At 37.4% G+C, this 16951-nt stretch overlaps 1 protein-coding gene across 1 annotated transcript; it reads left to right on the top strand.

Annotated features, from left to right (window-relative positions):
* The first annotated feature begins 621 nt into the window (after nt 1-621).
* LOC103715892 (hydroxyproline O-galactosyltransferase HPGT3) lies at nt 622-14249 on the top strand. The gene is made up of 12 exons (XM_008803681.4): nt 622-930; nt 1194-1257; nt 1346-1395; nt 1483-1661; nt 2871-2931; nt 3122-3194; nt 4654-4777; nt 4904-4991; nt 9958-10008; nt 10380-10451; nt 13380-13492; nt 13625-14249. The coding sequence occupies exons 1-12, from the start codon at nt 779-781 to the stop codon at nt 13645-13647; spliced, it is 1050 nt and encodes a 349-aa protein (XP_008801903.1). The 5' UTR covers nt 622-778; the 3' UTR covers nt 13648-14249.
* Nucleotides 14250-16951: the final 2702 nt, after the last annotated feature.

The following is a 16951-nucleotide window of genomic DNA, read 5'->3' as shown; positions in this document are numbered from 1 at the left end:
GATCTAGCAACGTGAGACATCAAAGTATTTTCAGACATAAGTTGTTTGACGAGTGGGTTTAGGTTTTAGACTTCTCTGAAAATCTAAAAGAAGAGCAATATTAGTTTAAAGATGTTTTGAAACTAAAGGATCTTGATCAATTAGATATTAGATTAAATTTAGAAGACTGAGAATATAATAAAGTTGATCTATTATATTATTAAAAGTACAACTATTTCTAGCTCTCTATATATATGGTAAACTAGTAGCACATGAGAGTATTATAATTAAGAGGAGCAGCTTATGTAGGAGGCTCTCCATGAAAGTATCCAATAGAAGGCTAAAAGATAATGTCTATGTAGTTTCTACCACTTTTAAGCAAAGATTATAATAATGATATCTCGCTGTACCATTTATATCTTGAAAGTAGGAGAAATTATATCCTATACCATATGCACTATATAGTGGAGCACCATGCCAATCATAGGCGGTTGTTCCTGTGGGCTTGTGTAACTTATGATATAACTTTTTTTTTTTTTTTTTAATTTTTGAGAGGGGAGAGCTAAGATTTAATACCAACCAATCCATTGACTGCCACGTGGAATATAAAGAACAGCAGCAAAATGGAAACCGGTTTGAAACACATGCCATCCGTCTTCCGAGCACCGTAGCTCAACCAAACATCTTTCCCTTCTTGCCCGTCTGGGATCTGTCGTCCTCCGTGTGCATCCGATTGTCGCAGGAGAAACCGAATCTCTCTCTCTTAGGAGAAGATCGCAAAGATTTCGTCTTTGGGCGGATGGAAAGCGGCCACCTCCCGATCCGGGAGAGCCTGGCGAGCGCCATGAGGCACGAGCGCCGATGGCGATCTCACTCTTCCTCTCAATCGAGCAAGGCCCCCTTGATCATGGGATTCTTGTCTTGCCTCGCCTGGCTCTACGTTGCTGGACGGTTAGACCCCCTTCTCTCTCTCCACATCCAAAACGCATCGCATTCGATCTCTCTCATTGATTTCTTTGCTTGCTTGCTTTAAAGATTGAATCTTGCTTCGTTATTTTTGCTTGCTTGCCCTAAAGTTCGGATCTTTCTTTGATTTTCATGCTTTCTTAGGGTAAAAGATTGAAACTTTTATGAGAATCCTTACCGTGTCTCCCTATTTATGATCTCTTTTTCTTGATTATCCTAAAAGATCAAATTTTTGTTTGGATCTATAGGTTGTGGCAGGATGCCGAGAATAGAATACTACTATCCGGTCTGCTTCAGAAGAATTCTGGCCATGTCTCCATCTCCATCCCTATCTTTTTCTAATGTTGGCGATTTTTGGAGTTGTATTTCTTGAATTGACGTGGATTCTTATTATTTTTAGGCGCCAAAGATTCTTTCGGTGGAGGATAAGCTGATGAATCTCGGATGCAAGTAAACTTTTCTATGATTTGGAGTAGCGATTTTTGAAAAGATCTCGACTTATTTGGAGTGAAAATCTTTGGTTTTGGTTATATGCAGAGAAGTTGGACGGAAGATGGTTGAGGCTGAGATGGACCTGACGTTGGCTAAGAGTAAGGGATTCTTGACGCAGAGTGGGTCTTCTTCTAGGAAGAAGTTTCTTGCCGTTATTGGAGTCTATACTGGATTTGGGAGTCGCCTCAAAAGGAACATATTTAGGGGTTCTTGGATGCCAAGAGGTTGGTTGGATTTCTCCCAAGCTTCTCAACTTCACAATGTCTAATGAACATTGGCTGAGTTGGTCATAATTGTTCGTGGTTTCATGAATACTGGAAAAGTGAACCCTTGATTATTTGGCTTGCGACAAATCTTTCTTACCCTAAATGCGTGGTTGGAGCCGTGTTGATTGCACACATAATATCGCCTGTCAAGATGGGCTTTATTAAATTGAAGCAGGAAAAAAAAAACAGAAAATGAACCCTCAACCTTGTAGATGCTACCTAAGCTTATGATTAATTTCGCTCGGTACTTTGGTAGACTTTCTTCAAGCATTTATGCAACAGTGGCTCATAATGTACCAAAAAGATATTTAGAGAGTAACATTTCTCCACAATGCATGGATTGCGAGTGAGGTTTTGGGTTGGAGATGCTACAAGACTGTTTTCTCGGTATGCACGTGTATGCATGATACCCCTGCCCCAAGAATATCATCCTTTTTAGGCATGCGTTTTCCTTTGTTTACAATGCGTGGTCTATAAAAGGAGTCCAAGTTTGGGTAGTAGTATCTTATGTAATTTTGGTGGAACCATGGTTAGAGAACTAAAATATTTGTTTCAAAAATTAAAAACTGCTAAGTCATTAACGGCAAACGATGGGTGCAAAAAATTGGAGTGACAAACTCTTTTTTGAGTGTTCACTTGTGTAATATAGTGTGACTGATTGATACTGCAGGGGGTTTTCTAGTGAAAGTCCAATACTCATAATGCTAGTCAAAAGACTTGTTGGATTTAGCAGAGTTACCCTTGTAGAGCTTGGTTTTCACTAGTGCCAAGCAACTATAAAGAAGAATTGGATTCACAACTAGCCCAGCAATGAACTAATTCGCTAACTAGATCATTAATGTGCATATTACACACACATTTATTAATTTTTGGATATTTGTGTTTCATGGAAGTACCGCTGGGTGTTTTGGAAGCCAAAGTGCCAAGCACTTTGGGACAGCCAGACATTTGGCACATTTGCAAAGTATCTAGGTAGCACAATTTGCATGCTTGGTTCCAAGGATGTGTATCACTGAAATGCTTGGCAGAAAATGTCATTATACCATACAATATCAAATAATGATTTTTACTACACATCCTGTCAGTTTTTTGATATCAGCTTCGTACTATCCTATCAATTTCTCAATAAATTAATCTTGTGGTATTACATTCATTGCATTCTTGTAGGTGATGCCTTAAAGAAACTTGAGGAAAGGGGTGTGGTCATTCGCTTTGTAATTGGTCGGAGGTTTTTTCCTCAAATCTTGATATATGCCCTCTTTTAAATTAGTTATGATAGTTAATGCTATAGCTATAATTTCCTTTTTTCTTGTGAAGAATGTGTTGTGTGTGCATTCTTGTCCACTTGCCTGTGTATGCACGCCATGTTCCAAATTTTGCTAATCAAACTCCCACTATATAAATTCTGAAATTTGCAGTGCTAATCGAGGTGACAGCTTAGATCGTAACATCGATGATGAAAATCGTCAGACGAAAGATTTTTTGATTCTTGTAAGTTAATTATGATTTTTTAAGGTTGCAAGTTCGAGCATTCAGCTGAGAACTTATATTGTTTATAATTTTAGTGATGGGAATGCAAATATTGTATCTATAAATTTTTCACTGTAGGGTAGGTCTAACTTTGATGTGACACTATGATGTTCTTAGTAGTGGTTACTTCACATAAGTGATAAAATGACAAACTAACACACTAGCTCATACTTTGTGAAATGGCAACCTTGCAAATATTGATAAATACCGATCATATTGACATACATGGAAGTGCTAGAGTATGTAGATATACATTAAAGCTTATAAATGATTGTCTGGTCGTATGCTAAATTGTAAGTTGCTCTTAAACCATGTGAAGTATATCTTTCTTTTCTTTTTCTTTTTCTTTTTTCTTTTTTTCTTTTTGGTAAAAGTGAAACTAGGGGGCCTTTTGGTTTTTGTAATTCACTAGCATGGGTTGGTCGTATGCTAAATTGTAAGTTGCTCTTAAACCATGTGAAGTATATCTTTCTTTTCTTTTTCTTTTTCTTTTTTCTTTTTTTCTTTTTGGTAAAAGTGAAACTAGGGGGCCTTTTGGTTTTTGTAATTCACTAGCATGGGTTTACACAAAACCTAAGGTAAATAAATTTAAGAAAAACACTCACTTGGTGATTTTCATAAAATTTGCTTTGTAAAATGCTAAAACTGATATGTTATATGAACTGAGGATTACCTCATGGTCGTATCCCTCTTATTAGAATTGGTGGTTCTGGGGTTTGTCTTTATTAGTTCATCCTTAAGATTTCGGACCTAGGTAATTATAATACGAGTGGAACTCCCTTCCGTTTACAAAAAAATATAAATGATAGATCATAAAAACCTACATAATGAGTTTTATGGAGAAAAGGTCCCCTCTTGTTTTTCATAGACTGCATTTTATTGAAAATCAGGTTTTATGATTATCTGTCTAGCATAAGGTATGTTGTACCGTACCATACTAGATGGTATGGGGAATACCGTACTATGTCGGTTTGGTACCTGTACGCGGTAGGGAAGCGTACCGATATTTGGTATGCCGAACCGATCCTCATACCGGGCGTACCGACATAGTAATTGAATGGCACCGGTACGGGTTCAGGTATTGAGACGACGTACCTTGGTTTACAAAAGCTCACACAACCAAACAACCCCTAAAAAGAAAATTCCTTGGAAGCCCTTGTACGATCTGGAAATTTTCTCTTGTTTTCATAAGCAGGTTTTAAATGGTTATCTGTTTTGCAAAAGGTCACAAACACAGAGTAGCCCCAAAAAGTAGTTTCCCTAGAAGTCCATGTAAAATCTAGAGACTTCTTGTTTACATGTGCAATGTTCCTGCCTAATGATATGTAACAGTTAGTTCCGCTCTGGAATCTAATGTTCCATAAGATTTTGTTTTTTGCAATTATTGCATTCTTACATATGTATATCATCTGTTATTTAGGAAAGCCATGAGGAAGATGGAGAAGAGCTGCCCAAAAAAGCTAAATTCTTCTTCAGTGCAGCAGTAGAAACATGGGATGCAGAATTTTATGTTAAAGTTGATGACAGTATCAACCTTGACCTGGGTAAAGTATTTTACTCAGTTCCTGATTTAAGATGCATAAGAAAGTTTCTCATTTCTTATGCTTGTGCTGATATTTAGTCATTGTATAGGAAGTTTATAACATCCACTTTTTTTTATGGCCTACCAGATGGGTTAATTGAGATTCTTGAAAGCCATCGTGCTCGCAAGAATGTGTATATGGGCTGCATGAAGTCTGGAGCTGTCATAAGTGAAGAGTACATCCTTTGTCCTTTTGATGTTATAATTAATTTCTTTGTGTACTTATACTCTACAAATCATAGCCAAGGAATAAATTTGCCTTTTCTGTCATGACCAATATTAGTTTGAATAGAAAGTTTGTCTTGGTTAGATAGGTTCAAGTTATGTACATTGCCTTTCTTAAGATAACTAGTAATCTTAATATCGGGAAAAATTTCTAGGTTAATTAATTTAAATGTAACAATATAATCCTAGATTTAACTTTCTTCTTGCTTGATCCAATTTACATGCATACAAAGAATATTTGACAAATAATAAAAATTGAAGTTTTGATTTTGGTGCCAGGATGATGGTTAACAATACTATGTCTTATCATATCAAGCATGACATGTGTTAGTAATAGAGTGCTGGCAGCATGGATGTGTGTTAGTAGTGGCACAGATCTCGTGCCAAGCAATGCTCCATGTCAACATCATGTCAACTTGGCATGACACAGATTGACATGGTCCAAAATCCTAAGTATTTAAAGAGAAACAAACAATTTATTTCAGCTGGTGCTTTCCAAAGTGAACTATGCAACTCTCAAAGTATTTTGTGCAATAACTATCATAAATATTAATTTTAGAGATATGCAATTAAAATATTCTATTTAGCTTGAGGTTATTTCTCAAGCAAGCTAAGTCTAACCAATACTCTCTGCGCAAACCAAATCTTCTCCAATACCTAACAATTACAAATAATTTAGACATCAAAGTATCAAACTATGACCCCTCGAGCCCTTTAATAGGTTTAAATACCCTATCAAAATCCATTTTATTTCTTTAGTCAAATTAACCTTCAAAATTCTTTGTAACACAAATATTCATAATTAACAAAATAGATCTCCAAAAACTATGAAACTTATGGAAAGTATTTTAATTAATTAAGAGAGCCAATCTTGTGTTTATATTTGGCAAAATCGAGTGATTTTGATGGACCCCTCAATTTTAGGCCTAGGTTTTCCCTACAACAATAATAGCCCTCAGCTATCAAAAGACATCTTCATAGATTATGATAGTGATCTTCAAATATAGGTCCATGTTGCCAGAAATTTGCCGGAGATAACCAGTGACATAGACCTAGACCTATATTTTTCCCCAAATACATCCGAAAACCACATTAGTCAATTAAATAATATGGCAGTAGGGCTAGAAGTTATGTCAATCATGCCTTTGGCTAGAAGCCGGGGCCTCAAATCCTACTTTCCCTTGCTCAATGTGATAATCTCTACTCCATACAAATAAAAACCCATGATGGGGTTAGATTAGAGAGGGGAATTCAGAGTAGAGAGGAAGAGAGAGTCAGATGAGGAATTCTTACCAATTATGTGCACATAATGGTGGGAGATGGAAGAAATAAAGGATAAGGTGGGCGGATTGGGAAAGAGATGAGGTTTTAGGGTGGGTGAGCAAGTGAGAGGAGAGAAGAGAGTGTGCGTGTGAGAGAGAGATGTCGCTGGTGGGATGGGAGGCATTGGCTGTGGTGGGGCTGAGCAATGCTGGTGGCTTCCGGTGAGAAGAGAAGAAGAAAACAAAGAATACAAAGAGAAGAGAGAGAGTGAGAGAGAGAAAAGGAGCGGGGGCCGGTGAGGTGGTCGCCTGGCAGTGGGATGACGATGAGTAGACTAGGAAGAGGAGAAGAGGAAGGAGGAGGGGGGATGATGGGAGCTTGGGGCTAAGGCGGTGCATGAAGGAAGGTGGTGCAGGTGGGGTATGCATGCAGGAAGAGAGGGTGAAGCAGGGAGCAGGATCGCTTGGGTTTGGGGCCCAGGTTGGTTGGCCTAGGTCGTGGACCTAAGATGGTTCAGGTTCTTTCAATAGTCTAAAAGCAAATTGATGAGCAAAATGATGATTGTGTTGTTGCAACAAATAAAGACACAATGATGACTGCTTATTTACAGCAAGCAGCTTTTTCTTTTGAAAGTTTGCTTTGCCAATTTATGACTCTTACAGCTGAGAATAATAAAAATGAAGAGGAGAAGCGTAATATTGAATGCTTTAGGTGCATGCTTAACTGCATGACAGATAAATGGACATCAATTCATTATTTTCTGGGTTTTCTACTTGGGGTGGTGTAGCTGTCCAGGTACTTTTATTTCCCAGTTCCTCACCTGCTTGCTGATGTTTCCTATTTTCTTCTATCAGCCATTCCTTGCTGCTTCTACATCTGATCAAGACCAATCATAATTCACGGAAGTTCTAAAGGATTCTAGTTAAAATTCATGCATAATTTGTCCTTATAGTTACATAATCTCCTGCTTACATTTTGAGAGCAAAGCTTCCCTGTACTGGCACCCAAAATATACTCTTTCCCTTAATCTGAATCTAGGCTTGTTCATTTGTTTATGCCAGATGGCACATTTAACTCCAATTTGACAAATTCACTGCCCTTGGTTCTACCTGTGAATGTGGCATAGCCAATGTCAACTTCCAATGCTACTTGCAATTGACAAACACTGGTTATTGTCGAAACTTTATCTTTATTTTTTTTCTTAGATGTTAATTTTAAAATTGTGAAAGAGAGGCTGCTTTGCCTGTAAATTAATAAAGCAGAAAATCAATCAGCAACTGGGATTCTCTTGAAATTCATGATACTGTAACTTACAGAACTGATGCAGCCTCTAACAAGATGTCTTTTCCCAAAAAAAATGGGATACACATTAATAAATAAACATTCTATGAAGTTTTTCCAGCAGTGATGCATATCTGAGTGGTTACAACGTCTTCCTGTCTTAGATCTAGATATGTTAAAACTTTAAGAAAACTAATCCTCTTAATTTTAAACTCATTAATCAACTCAAACCCAATATTTATTTATAGATAATGAAATCCATAGGCTTCAAACAGAATACTCAGAGATCCTACTTGATAGTTTGTACTTGCCATTCCAATATACCTGAACACAAGTATTTTATTATGGAACCTGAATGTTGCATTTATGAGTAAAGGCTTGTAACTGTTTTGATTCAGTTTTATTGTTCATTCATAGTATTTGTATATTCTTTCAGTACTGCATTTGGACCTCCTTGTCTCAGTTGGCTTTCCAATTTACAACACTGTGGTATATAATTCTTAGTAAGGGCCTGTCAGGTTGGATTTCCTGCTGGATTCATGGATTGGGCAGCTTATTGGGGTAAAGCCCATAGCAACCCAACACTCCTGCAGCCTGAATCCTGTGGGAGGGAAAAAATGACCTCCATGGGTCTTTTTTTTGTTCTTGCAGACCAATAGGCCGATAGGCTGGTATTTAGCTAGGATTTGGATTGGCCTTCAAAATATTGTGGGATGGGTGGGTCAACAAGCCTGATTCCTGCAGATATTCCAGCAGGAATGCCCAATAAGGACCTAAAAGGTCTTTATGTGTGAGAAATTTCACTCTTGGAAGAAATTTATTGAAGTTTATTCCCCACATTTTCTACAGTATATAGAAGCATTGCATTTGTCCTCTCACGTTGCTCCTTAATGTCGTATAGTTTTCATGCACAATCACTATAATCTTTATCTAAAGTTTTATGCAGGATTCTTAGATGATTAACTCAATTTATCATCACAAGTTTACATATCTTTAGAGACTGTGCCCATAATAGATAATTTTCTTTGTTTTACGAAGTTGTCTGTACTCTTAGAACCTGCATGCCAAACTTGAAGGGGTTTGATCTTGTCATTGTTGGCTATAATGGCAACTAAGCAAGAAATAAAACTAGCTTAACCTGAAAGCCTAGAATAACAGTAGAAAGATGTTAGCATAATCTCTCGTGGATTTCAAACAAGCTGAAGCAGATGATCAACATAAAAGAAAATATAAAAGGTCTGATCATGGCAATAACAGCTATGGTGACAATTATATAATTCACTACAAAAAGGTTGAGATGTTATGCATAGATAAAGATGAGCAAGCAAACTCATACATGGGCAAGATTGTCTCACTTGGCCAACAAACATCATTTGGCAAACCCCTCTTTGTATGTCTTACCACTAAGAGAGGCACAATCAATTTGCATAACATGCATCACATATTTGCCGACCATTATGTTGCTGCATGCCACGTTTATAAGAAATTGCTCTTGAAATTTATAGTTGACATGCAGAGTTATTGTTTCTTGTGCTAGCCTCCTCAAGCAAATAAAGTCAAGAGGGGACGAGGCCCTTTACGATGTTTGCTTTTATACGATGTTTAGATCTAGATTTGTAGAACATGAGATGACATAGATCCAAGTTTCAGAATCTTCTGCCTATAGGAGTTCTGAAGGTTAATAGACCATCTCTTGGACTTATCAGATAGAGCAATCTTTGCGAGATAAAATGAATATGAAGCAGCGAGGAGAAAAGGAGGAAATAAAAAGATATATGAAGAAAAGAGGGGAGAAAAAAGAAACATTTTGGTCCATTTAAACAAAAAATTACTTTATTTTGATTGACACGTCAGGAGATCTACCTATGTGTTGGCAATTGTTGTAAGACACTAATAGTCTAGCTGGCCGCTCAATTATAGTTCCAAAAGACTTGTAATTCGATCCAATAGTGAAACTTTCACATGCACTTGATATAAACCATCAAAGGCCTAGTAATTTAATTTAAACGAACATATCTAACAGGCATGAAGAATTTGAAATTCATTTACATGAGAAGGTGTCACGTTTATTACCTAATCCGGATCTCACAACTTTTGTTTTAGTTTTTCTGTGCACTTGTTATTATGAAATTCTTAATGATCCATATGTAATAATAAACAGTCTCGAATAATACTTTTAATTATGTCAACTATGTAATTGCATGCTTGAGGGTTTCTTTTTCTATTTTTTTCTTTTGTTTGCTTTTTCTACAGGAGAGTTGTTTGACATTTTACCTAGGTAGAATGGCTTTTATTAGTATAGAAGTGTTCTTGCCTCCAGTGGAGATTGAGTCTCTGTATTTCTCTAGTTGATCCATTTCCAAACATTTTCAGGGGAAAGCAGTGGTATGAACCTGAGTGGTGGAAATTTGGAGATGCAAAGTTGTGAGTATATGTTTACATTTGCTTTCAATGTAATAATGCTTATGTTTTATTCTATGCATATGAAACAATTCTCAATTTCTTTGAAGTCTGGGCCTCTTATACCTACAATATAGATGCCAGCACACAGAAAATCATTGAGCTGGATGTCGGAAAAAGTCCACAGAAGCTTAAACATTTATGATTGTTCAGTATATGAAATTTCCTTCCTGCTTTTACAATTTCTAGATTTATTAATTCTTCTGCAATAACATAGGGATTGAAGTGCACTTGACATTTACCTTTTTCAGCAGCGATTCTCTATTTTATTATGGATTTTGGCCTACATTTCACACTGCTGGTAACGCTTACATGATGCTTTCAACTGCCTGCAGGTACTTTCGTCATGCTGCTGGTTCACTAATTATACTGTCAAAAAATTTGGCTCGGTACATCAACATAAACAGGTAAATGTCCTGGAGTAATGATGCATCCTTGCCTTTTGCTTTAGATCTTAACTGTCAAGTCAATTACTTTTAGAAGTAAACATACATGCGCACTATGAAGACCACCTTCCATCAGACAAAAATACTTATGATTGGGCAAAAAGAAAAAATCACTAATTCTATATTTTTTCTTGGCTATTTCAGCCAATTTGGTCAGTAACAAAGGTTGGCTTGCCTAATCATTTCGAGAATTCCAACTATGTCTATCTTTGGTCATGTCGAAATAATGAGAGTAATCTAGTTCTAGGATTATAGGACATATTTAAGTCGCAACAACTAATGTAAGTTAATGTCATAATTGCATCCCACTTTCAAGTAGTGACTCTAGCTAAATAATTATGAATTCATCTCTTAAAAGGCAAAAGTAATTAAAATAAATTTTTTTTTCTTAAAATGTCTTTTTTCATACTCCTTGATAAAGCATACTTATTTAGTTGTTGCCTTCTCTCTTTTAATATGTTTCTGAAAGTGGGCTCTGTTTGGAAGTGGAATTAGGTCAAATAAAAGTCTCTAAACCCACTTGTTCCACTTCTTCTCAGCCAATCAATCTTGTGAGCACATGGAATGAATGACGTTTCCAGAAGAGCAGAATGGGTATTTCAGAAAAATGGCACCAACATAAATGCTTTTTTCTCCTCCTAACCTATTTACTCCACCTAACCTAGGAATAAGTTACTACAATAAAATGGTTAGCTCTCCATTTTCTCCTCCAACTTACTCCATTTAACCAGATATTCTGAGTCGATTATGCACTCGAGGGACGTCTATTAATGATGGGAAGGCATCTGAGCCTAGGGTCACACTTATGTGACAGAGTGCAGCTCTTACATTTGAGACACCCATTCACTTAAGCCCTCTTAATTATCTCTTAGAGCATGGATCATTTATTCCCATCTATCTAGAGGGAGAACAAGAGCACAATTTAATTGCTAGAATTGAGAGTGGTGTGAGAGTAGATGCAGGCGTAGGTGCAGGGAAGTGAATATTATCGAAAAACCTTTTAGCAACGATGCACTTGGGAAGTTGCAGCTTCATGATTCCCAGAAGATTTTGGAGCAAGCACATTATCTTAGGTAGAAGATTCCGGTTTCTAAGAACCAAAGTACCATGTTGGTGGAACATGTTGCCGACTTTAAACATTTGTTGGGTTGTCCAGTTGGATGCATTTATAGATCAAGATATACATGAAGAAGTTGACTGGGAAGTCGGTGTGGTTCAACATTCGAAGAAGATTGAGAACCGGGTACGTTACCGTAGGTAGAAGGTTCTAGCTAATAAGAAGATTGAGAACTAGGTACGTTACCCAAGGTAGAAGGTTCTAGCTAATAAGAAGCAAAGCACCATCTTGGTGGAACTAGTTGTCTGGCTTAATTTGAGGCGAGCATTTGTTGTGGTGTCCAATTGGATGCATTTATAGATCAAGATATCCATGAATTATGTTCTTCTTAGGATTTCTACTGGAGCTTTTTCTCATTTTACTGTATTTAAGCAAAGGATCATAGGGTTTGTTGTGGATCCTATTGAGTTGTTGTTGGAAGACTAGAGGTTCCTTATATTTTGGGAGGAGAGTATTTGTCTATATAAGCCTCGGTGCCGGTAAAATTCTACCATGAAGAAAGCATCTTCGCTTGTGTGACTTGGACTAGGTCATATTTCTCTAAGCTTAGTTTCTTTATTCGTTGCACTTATTGTTGGCTGTTTAGATTATTGTAGGCCTTTTTGGTTTCTGAATAAGTTCAACTCAAATGTTTGAACTACTTTATTCAGAAAGGTACTTGTGTCTCATTATTTGCATAAAGTCATTTGGCCCTTACCTCCAGAATAATTTTAACCTGTTAAAACTAAACAAAAATCAAAAAGGTGCTTTATGTACCTCTCATTCCCAGGGCTTTATTCAAGTGCACGAAAAAATTGTGTGGCTGAATAACCAGAATAAGTCTAAAAACGGTGACTACGTTCAGAAATATTCAGGAACCAAATGGAGCCTTAGAGCACTGTTTTCATCCACCAGTTTTGTGTACTTCTGGTATAGATGGCTGGGGAAAGCCATTATTGTGGCAAAGGCTCTAGAATACAAAATTACTTGAACTCAACCATGAGAATGTTCCGGAAGGAGATGAAACAGACTGGAAGTTGAAATATTAGATGGTTGGTTGGGTTAAGTTTCCAAAAATTAGAAGGAACAACCTGAACAAAGATGGCAGTAATGGAGCTTGCTCATCCATGCACTTGTAAGAAGATAGTTAAACTGGTATTAGCAGTGATGGTATTTTTATTGCTTGGTTCTTCAAATTTCTGATGGATGGATGTGGTAGTTTCTAGGGAATAATGCAAAGGAAGTACATTGTAAAACTGAACTATGAGCCCTTCATGTGGATTCTAAGCTGAGTTCAGGTTCTTACTGCAGTTATACTGGCATGAACTTATATATCGATTTCCAATTTGCTAGCTATTTCTACAATAGATTGTTTGGTGTATTGCACACCTCTCTCGAAAGTGCACGAATTCTCACATACAAAAGCACCAGAAAGGAAAAGAAGAAAGGATGAAAAATGGCATCTCCATGTGCTATTTTCTGTTCTACATATTCTGGCCCAAGGTTCGCTGTACCGGTATCGAATCCCGTACCGATGCTGTACTAGTATAGACATACCGAGTGTTGGTACGGTACGATATGCGGTACGCCAGGCATACCGACATTGGCGTACCGATACCAGTACCCATCAGTATGGGTACGGTATGTCCGGTACCGACCGGTACAGCATACCATGAATCTGGCCTCTACCATAGTTAGACGTTGGCATTATTTTCTTTTCTTTTCTTTTCTTGTTTTTTCTTTTTAGAGATAAGACAATGACGTTGGTTCCAATGCACTTCTCCTGCATGCAGTGCATCTCTGCAGACCTATGCTCATGACGATACATCAGTTGGCTCATGGATGATGGGTGTTGATGCAACCTATGTTGATGATGACCGCCTTTGTTGCAGCAGTTCTAGACAAGGTAGTCACTCTTCAAAATGATGATATAAATTTCTTTTGCTTCTCTTCACATAATCACTTAGCTAATTTAACTTTTAGAATTTTTAAATATTTTGCTCGAATGCTTGCTTATTCTGATTTCGATGGTTGCCAGAAAAAGTCTGTTCTGTAGCTTGAGGAGTTCTCTGTTGTATGGCTTGAGGAGCAAAGAACATGCTGATGTTGCTGACAAGTGTTCTTCTCTTTCACAAACTGTTGGTTGTTGGTAGATCACGATGCACAGAGATTCATGACCTACTACAAATCAAAATTAATGAAATGGACATTGAAAACACTTCTTCCAATTAGAAGAACATGAGAATACAGAACCCATGGTGACAACCATACTGACCTTTCATATGGTTGATACGACTTCTTCAGAATGTCATATTATTGTTCCTGAAATATTTGAAAATATCTAAGCCAAAAAGAGCAAGGACTGGAGTTGCGCTTCCATGACAGCTAGTTTACATAATGTGTTCCAACTTTTATATCTGCCCTACTATAAAAAACCGCTGCTCGTTTGTAGATTGCCAAAATTATGATTAGTAGTTGGTTTTTTCTACCAGTAGATACAGGTTTGAACAGGAGTGAACAATGCCTTACAATGTGTACATGTTCATGCTGTGGTTGCCACTCTATCCTGAACACAGTAGTGTTCACCATAAGGAGCCATTTGAATTGCTGTTACACCTTAACAGTGTGATCATTTTATCTTATAATTATCTACAGATAGGTATCATCCAGAGAGCGAGTGATTGGCCTCTCTTGCTTCTGCTGAAAGTTAAATCTTCAAGTGTCTCTGTTCGAATTCGATAGTAATTACGAGAACCTGCAGCTCCCAACCGGCCAACAAAATGTCTCCATGACAAGAAATTGTAAAGTTCATTTGTACTTTGGAAGGTTTGCCTGATTTAAATTTGTCCAATTGAATTATGGTGAGAAAGCTTTAAACTATTTGTTATTTTTTTTTCATTTTGTAGATTATGATTAGCAATTTAAACAAGAGTTATGTCTTCCTATGCTTGCACCACGTTCATGGTTAGGCTACCACTACCCCTTAAAAGTGTGATCATTGTATCTTGGCGGATTGGTATACTCTAAATTCTTAAGTGCGGGTGTTTTGGCCATGCTCTCTGCTATTGATGCTTGAACCTTCAAGGTGTGGGTCCCTACAACCAAAAACTGATCTTCCCTCTTTCCCTTATTTTCAAACTCATGGTTGTGCTGCTGCTGCCGGCACCACCAGGGTGGCAGCCACCGGCTGGTGGCCAATCTGGGTGACCGCTGTACCTTACCAATATCAGAAAATAGAACAATCAAAAACTTTGCGTAACTGGTCAAGCTGTTAAAGTAGCTGAAGTAGTGATAAATCTTGTCAGTAAAATGGGGGTCTATAAAGAGCCGGTTTAATTATATTAATTTTTATAATTAATTTTTTATGTGTAATACTAATTAATAGGACCTCATCGATAAGTACTACAAGCTTTCGTGTATTGGAACTAATGGATATGAACTTGAATACATGAGTATGGAATATTTTTTTTTTTAAGTGAAATCTCCTTATATATGAAAGAATGAAAAAGTATTTGTAGAATAAAAAGTCTTTGTATAACAAAATAGCTATCGAAACATTATTATACACACACAAACGTGTGCCTGTATGCATATATATTTTGCTGCCTGGTCTTGCAATGATTGCTCAAAACTAGTGGCTACTATTTAACAATTTTTTACCTATTTAGATTATTGATTATTTTATTTTTGGTGCTATGATGCAATCAGAAGACGTTGTGATGCAACGTCTCTAACAGAGAAATAATTTATCTTGGGTGTCTCTCCATTAGTGAGATTCTTCCTCCAAATTTTTTCAAGTATTTCCTCCATGGGGATGACCAGACCTCTATTTGCACGTTTGGAGGCTATATGTCCAATCCTTTGGTAGTTGTAGCATAGAATCAGAGTTGGAACAGCCATAATGGCTATAAGGAGTTGCATCATCATTCTTGGAAGAAGATTTTAGGAAGAAACTTTAGAAGATCAAGAATCACTCTCCGAGTTGGAAGTGTTCCCATGGCCTAAGGATCGAGTTCCTTCTATACTCGTTCGCTGCCGTCCTCCTCATCTTTGATTTGTCTCTCCACTTTGATTGCAAGCTTGTAAACATCATCAGAAGCCCAACAAAAATGGACATGAACAACTTCCTGTATCTCCCATCGAAGTCCACCAAAGCAGCAAGCAACGGTTAATTTGCTCCTCGACTTCATAATTGCCACACCGCCTTATGAGATTTTGGAACTGTTCCATATACTCCTCTATGAAGTAATGTTCTTGCATTAACAATGAAGCTTGTACATAATTCTCCGGCAAAACTGTTTTTTGAGTTCTTCTTTCATCTTCTCCCAAAAATTCAATCTTGAGCTTGCATTCTCATGATCACTGAATTTTGGGTTGCTCCTACAATTTTAGCTCTGTGGTGGTGTAGCACATCGCATATTCAAAGACTTCTAAATGGTGAGAAGCCAATCTATGAATTCATCCACTTGGATATATCCTTCCTTCAAATTTTGGAATGTAAACTTTTACGTCAAATTCTCGTAGGAATCCATGATCCTTTCGAGTATGGCAAGAGCGAGAAGCCTCTTCACTTGGAGCTCGACGATAAGCATGACAAGAGGGGGTGGCCTCCCCTTTATCATTATTTGAGATATGATGCTCGGAGATTCATCACATTTTAGACCATTGTTACGAGCAAGTTGCTCTTCTAACAATTGTACTTGGCTCCGCAAGTCATCAATCACGACATCCGTGGATCACGTATGTAAATCAGAGTGTGATTCCATTTGGTCCGCTATTAAATTATTCAACCATCAAGAACCAATAGCTGGGATGCCAAATTGACACTAGGATGGAAGGAACGAGACAGAGGAGATAACACAGCCATAATTTCGTTCAAACACTCATTTCTTATAGAATCTACCATGAAAGGAAACAATATAAGAAATAAGAAGAACCTCTCAAGGTAAAATCAAACGCAACTCAAAATAGGCTACCTTCCATTGCGTAGATTGGTTATGTATATAGCCTTCAAATATTAATGATGACAAGTCCCAAAGCATTTATGATGACAATTACCAAAGTGCCTTCCCAAATTTCTAAGATATTCATTAGTTACCCAAAAGTCCTACCATTGACACTTTCACAAATACTCCCAAACTCGCAGATTGCGACGAGTGACAACAATATGGTGTCACAATCTGCTGCGTAGTCTTCCAGGGTAATTATCCGATTATTGCGGTAATTAATGACCGGTCCATTTCTCTAATGTTTAATTTCCGTTGACAGGTTGTTTCCAGCTATATTTGAATATGCCATTATGAGACAAAAATGCCCCCACTCACTGAAGAAGAGGAAGAAAAAGGCCAACAGCCAGCCGCGGCCG

The sequence above is a fragment of the Phoenix dactylifera genome, chromosome 1, assembly GCF_009389715.1.
Source record: "Phoenix dactylifera cultivar Barhee BC4 chromosome 1, palm_55x_up_171113_PBpolish2nd_filt_p, whole genome shotgun sequence".
Classification (NCBI taxonomy): Eukaryota; Viridiplantae; Streptophyta; class Magnoliopsida; order Arecales; family Arecaceae; genus Phoenix; species Phoenix dactylifera.
Note: the sequence above shows the minus strand (reverse complement) of the source record. Positions and strands in the feature narration are given on the sequence as shown.

Coding starts and splice junctions, on each gene's coding strand:
- LOC103715892 (XM_008803681.4), top strand. CDS start 779: ATGGAAAGCGGCCACCTCCCGATCCGGGAGAGCCTGGCGAGCGCCATG. Junction 4,992..9,957: donor GGAGCTGTCATAAGTGAAGA/GTACATCCTTTG, acceptor AAACATTTTCAG/GGGAAAGCAGTGGTATGAAC. Junction 13,493..13,624: donor TTGCAGCAGTTCTAGACAAG/GTAGTCACTCTT, acceptor GATGGTTGCCAG/AAAAAGTCTGTTCTGTAGCT.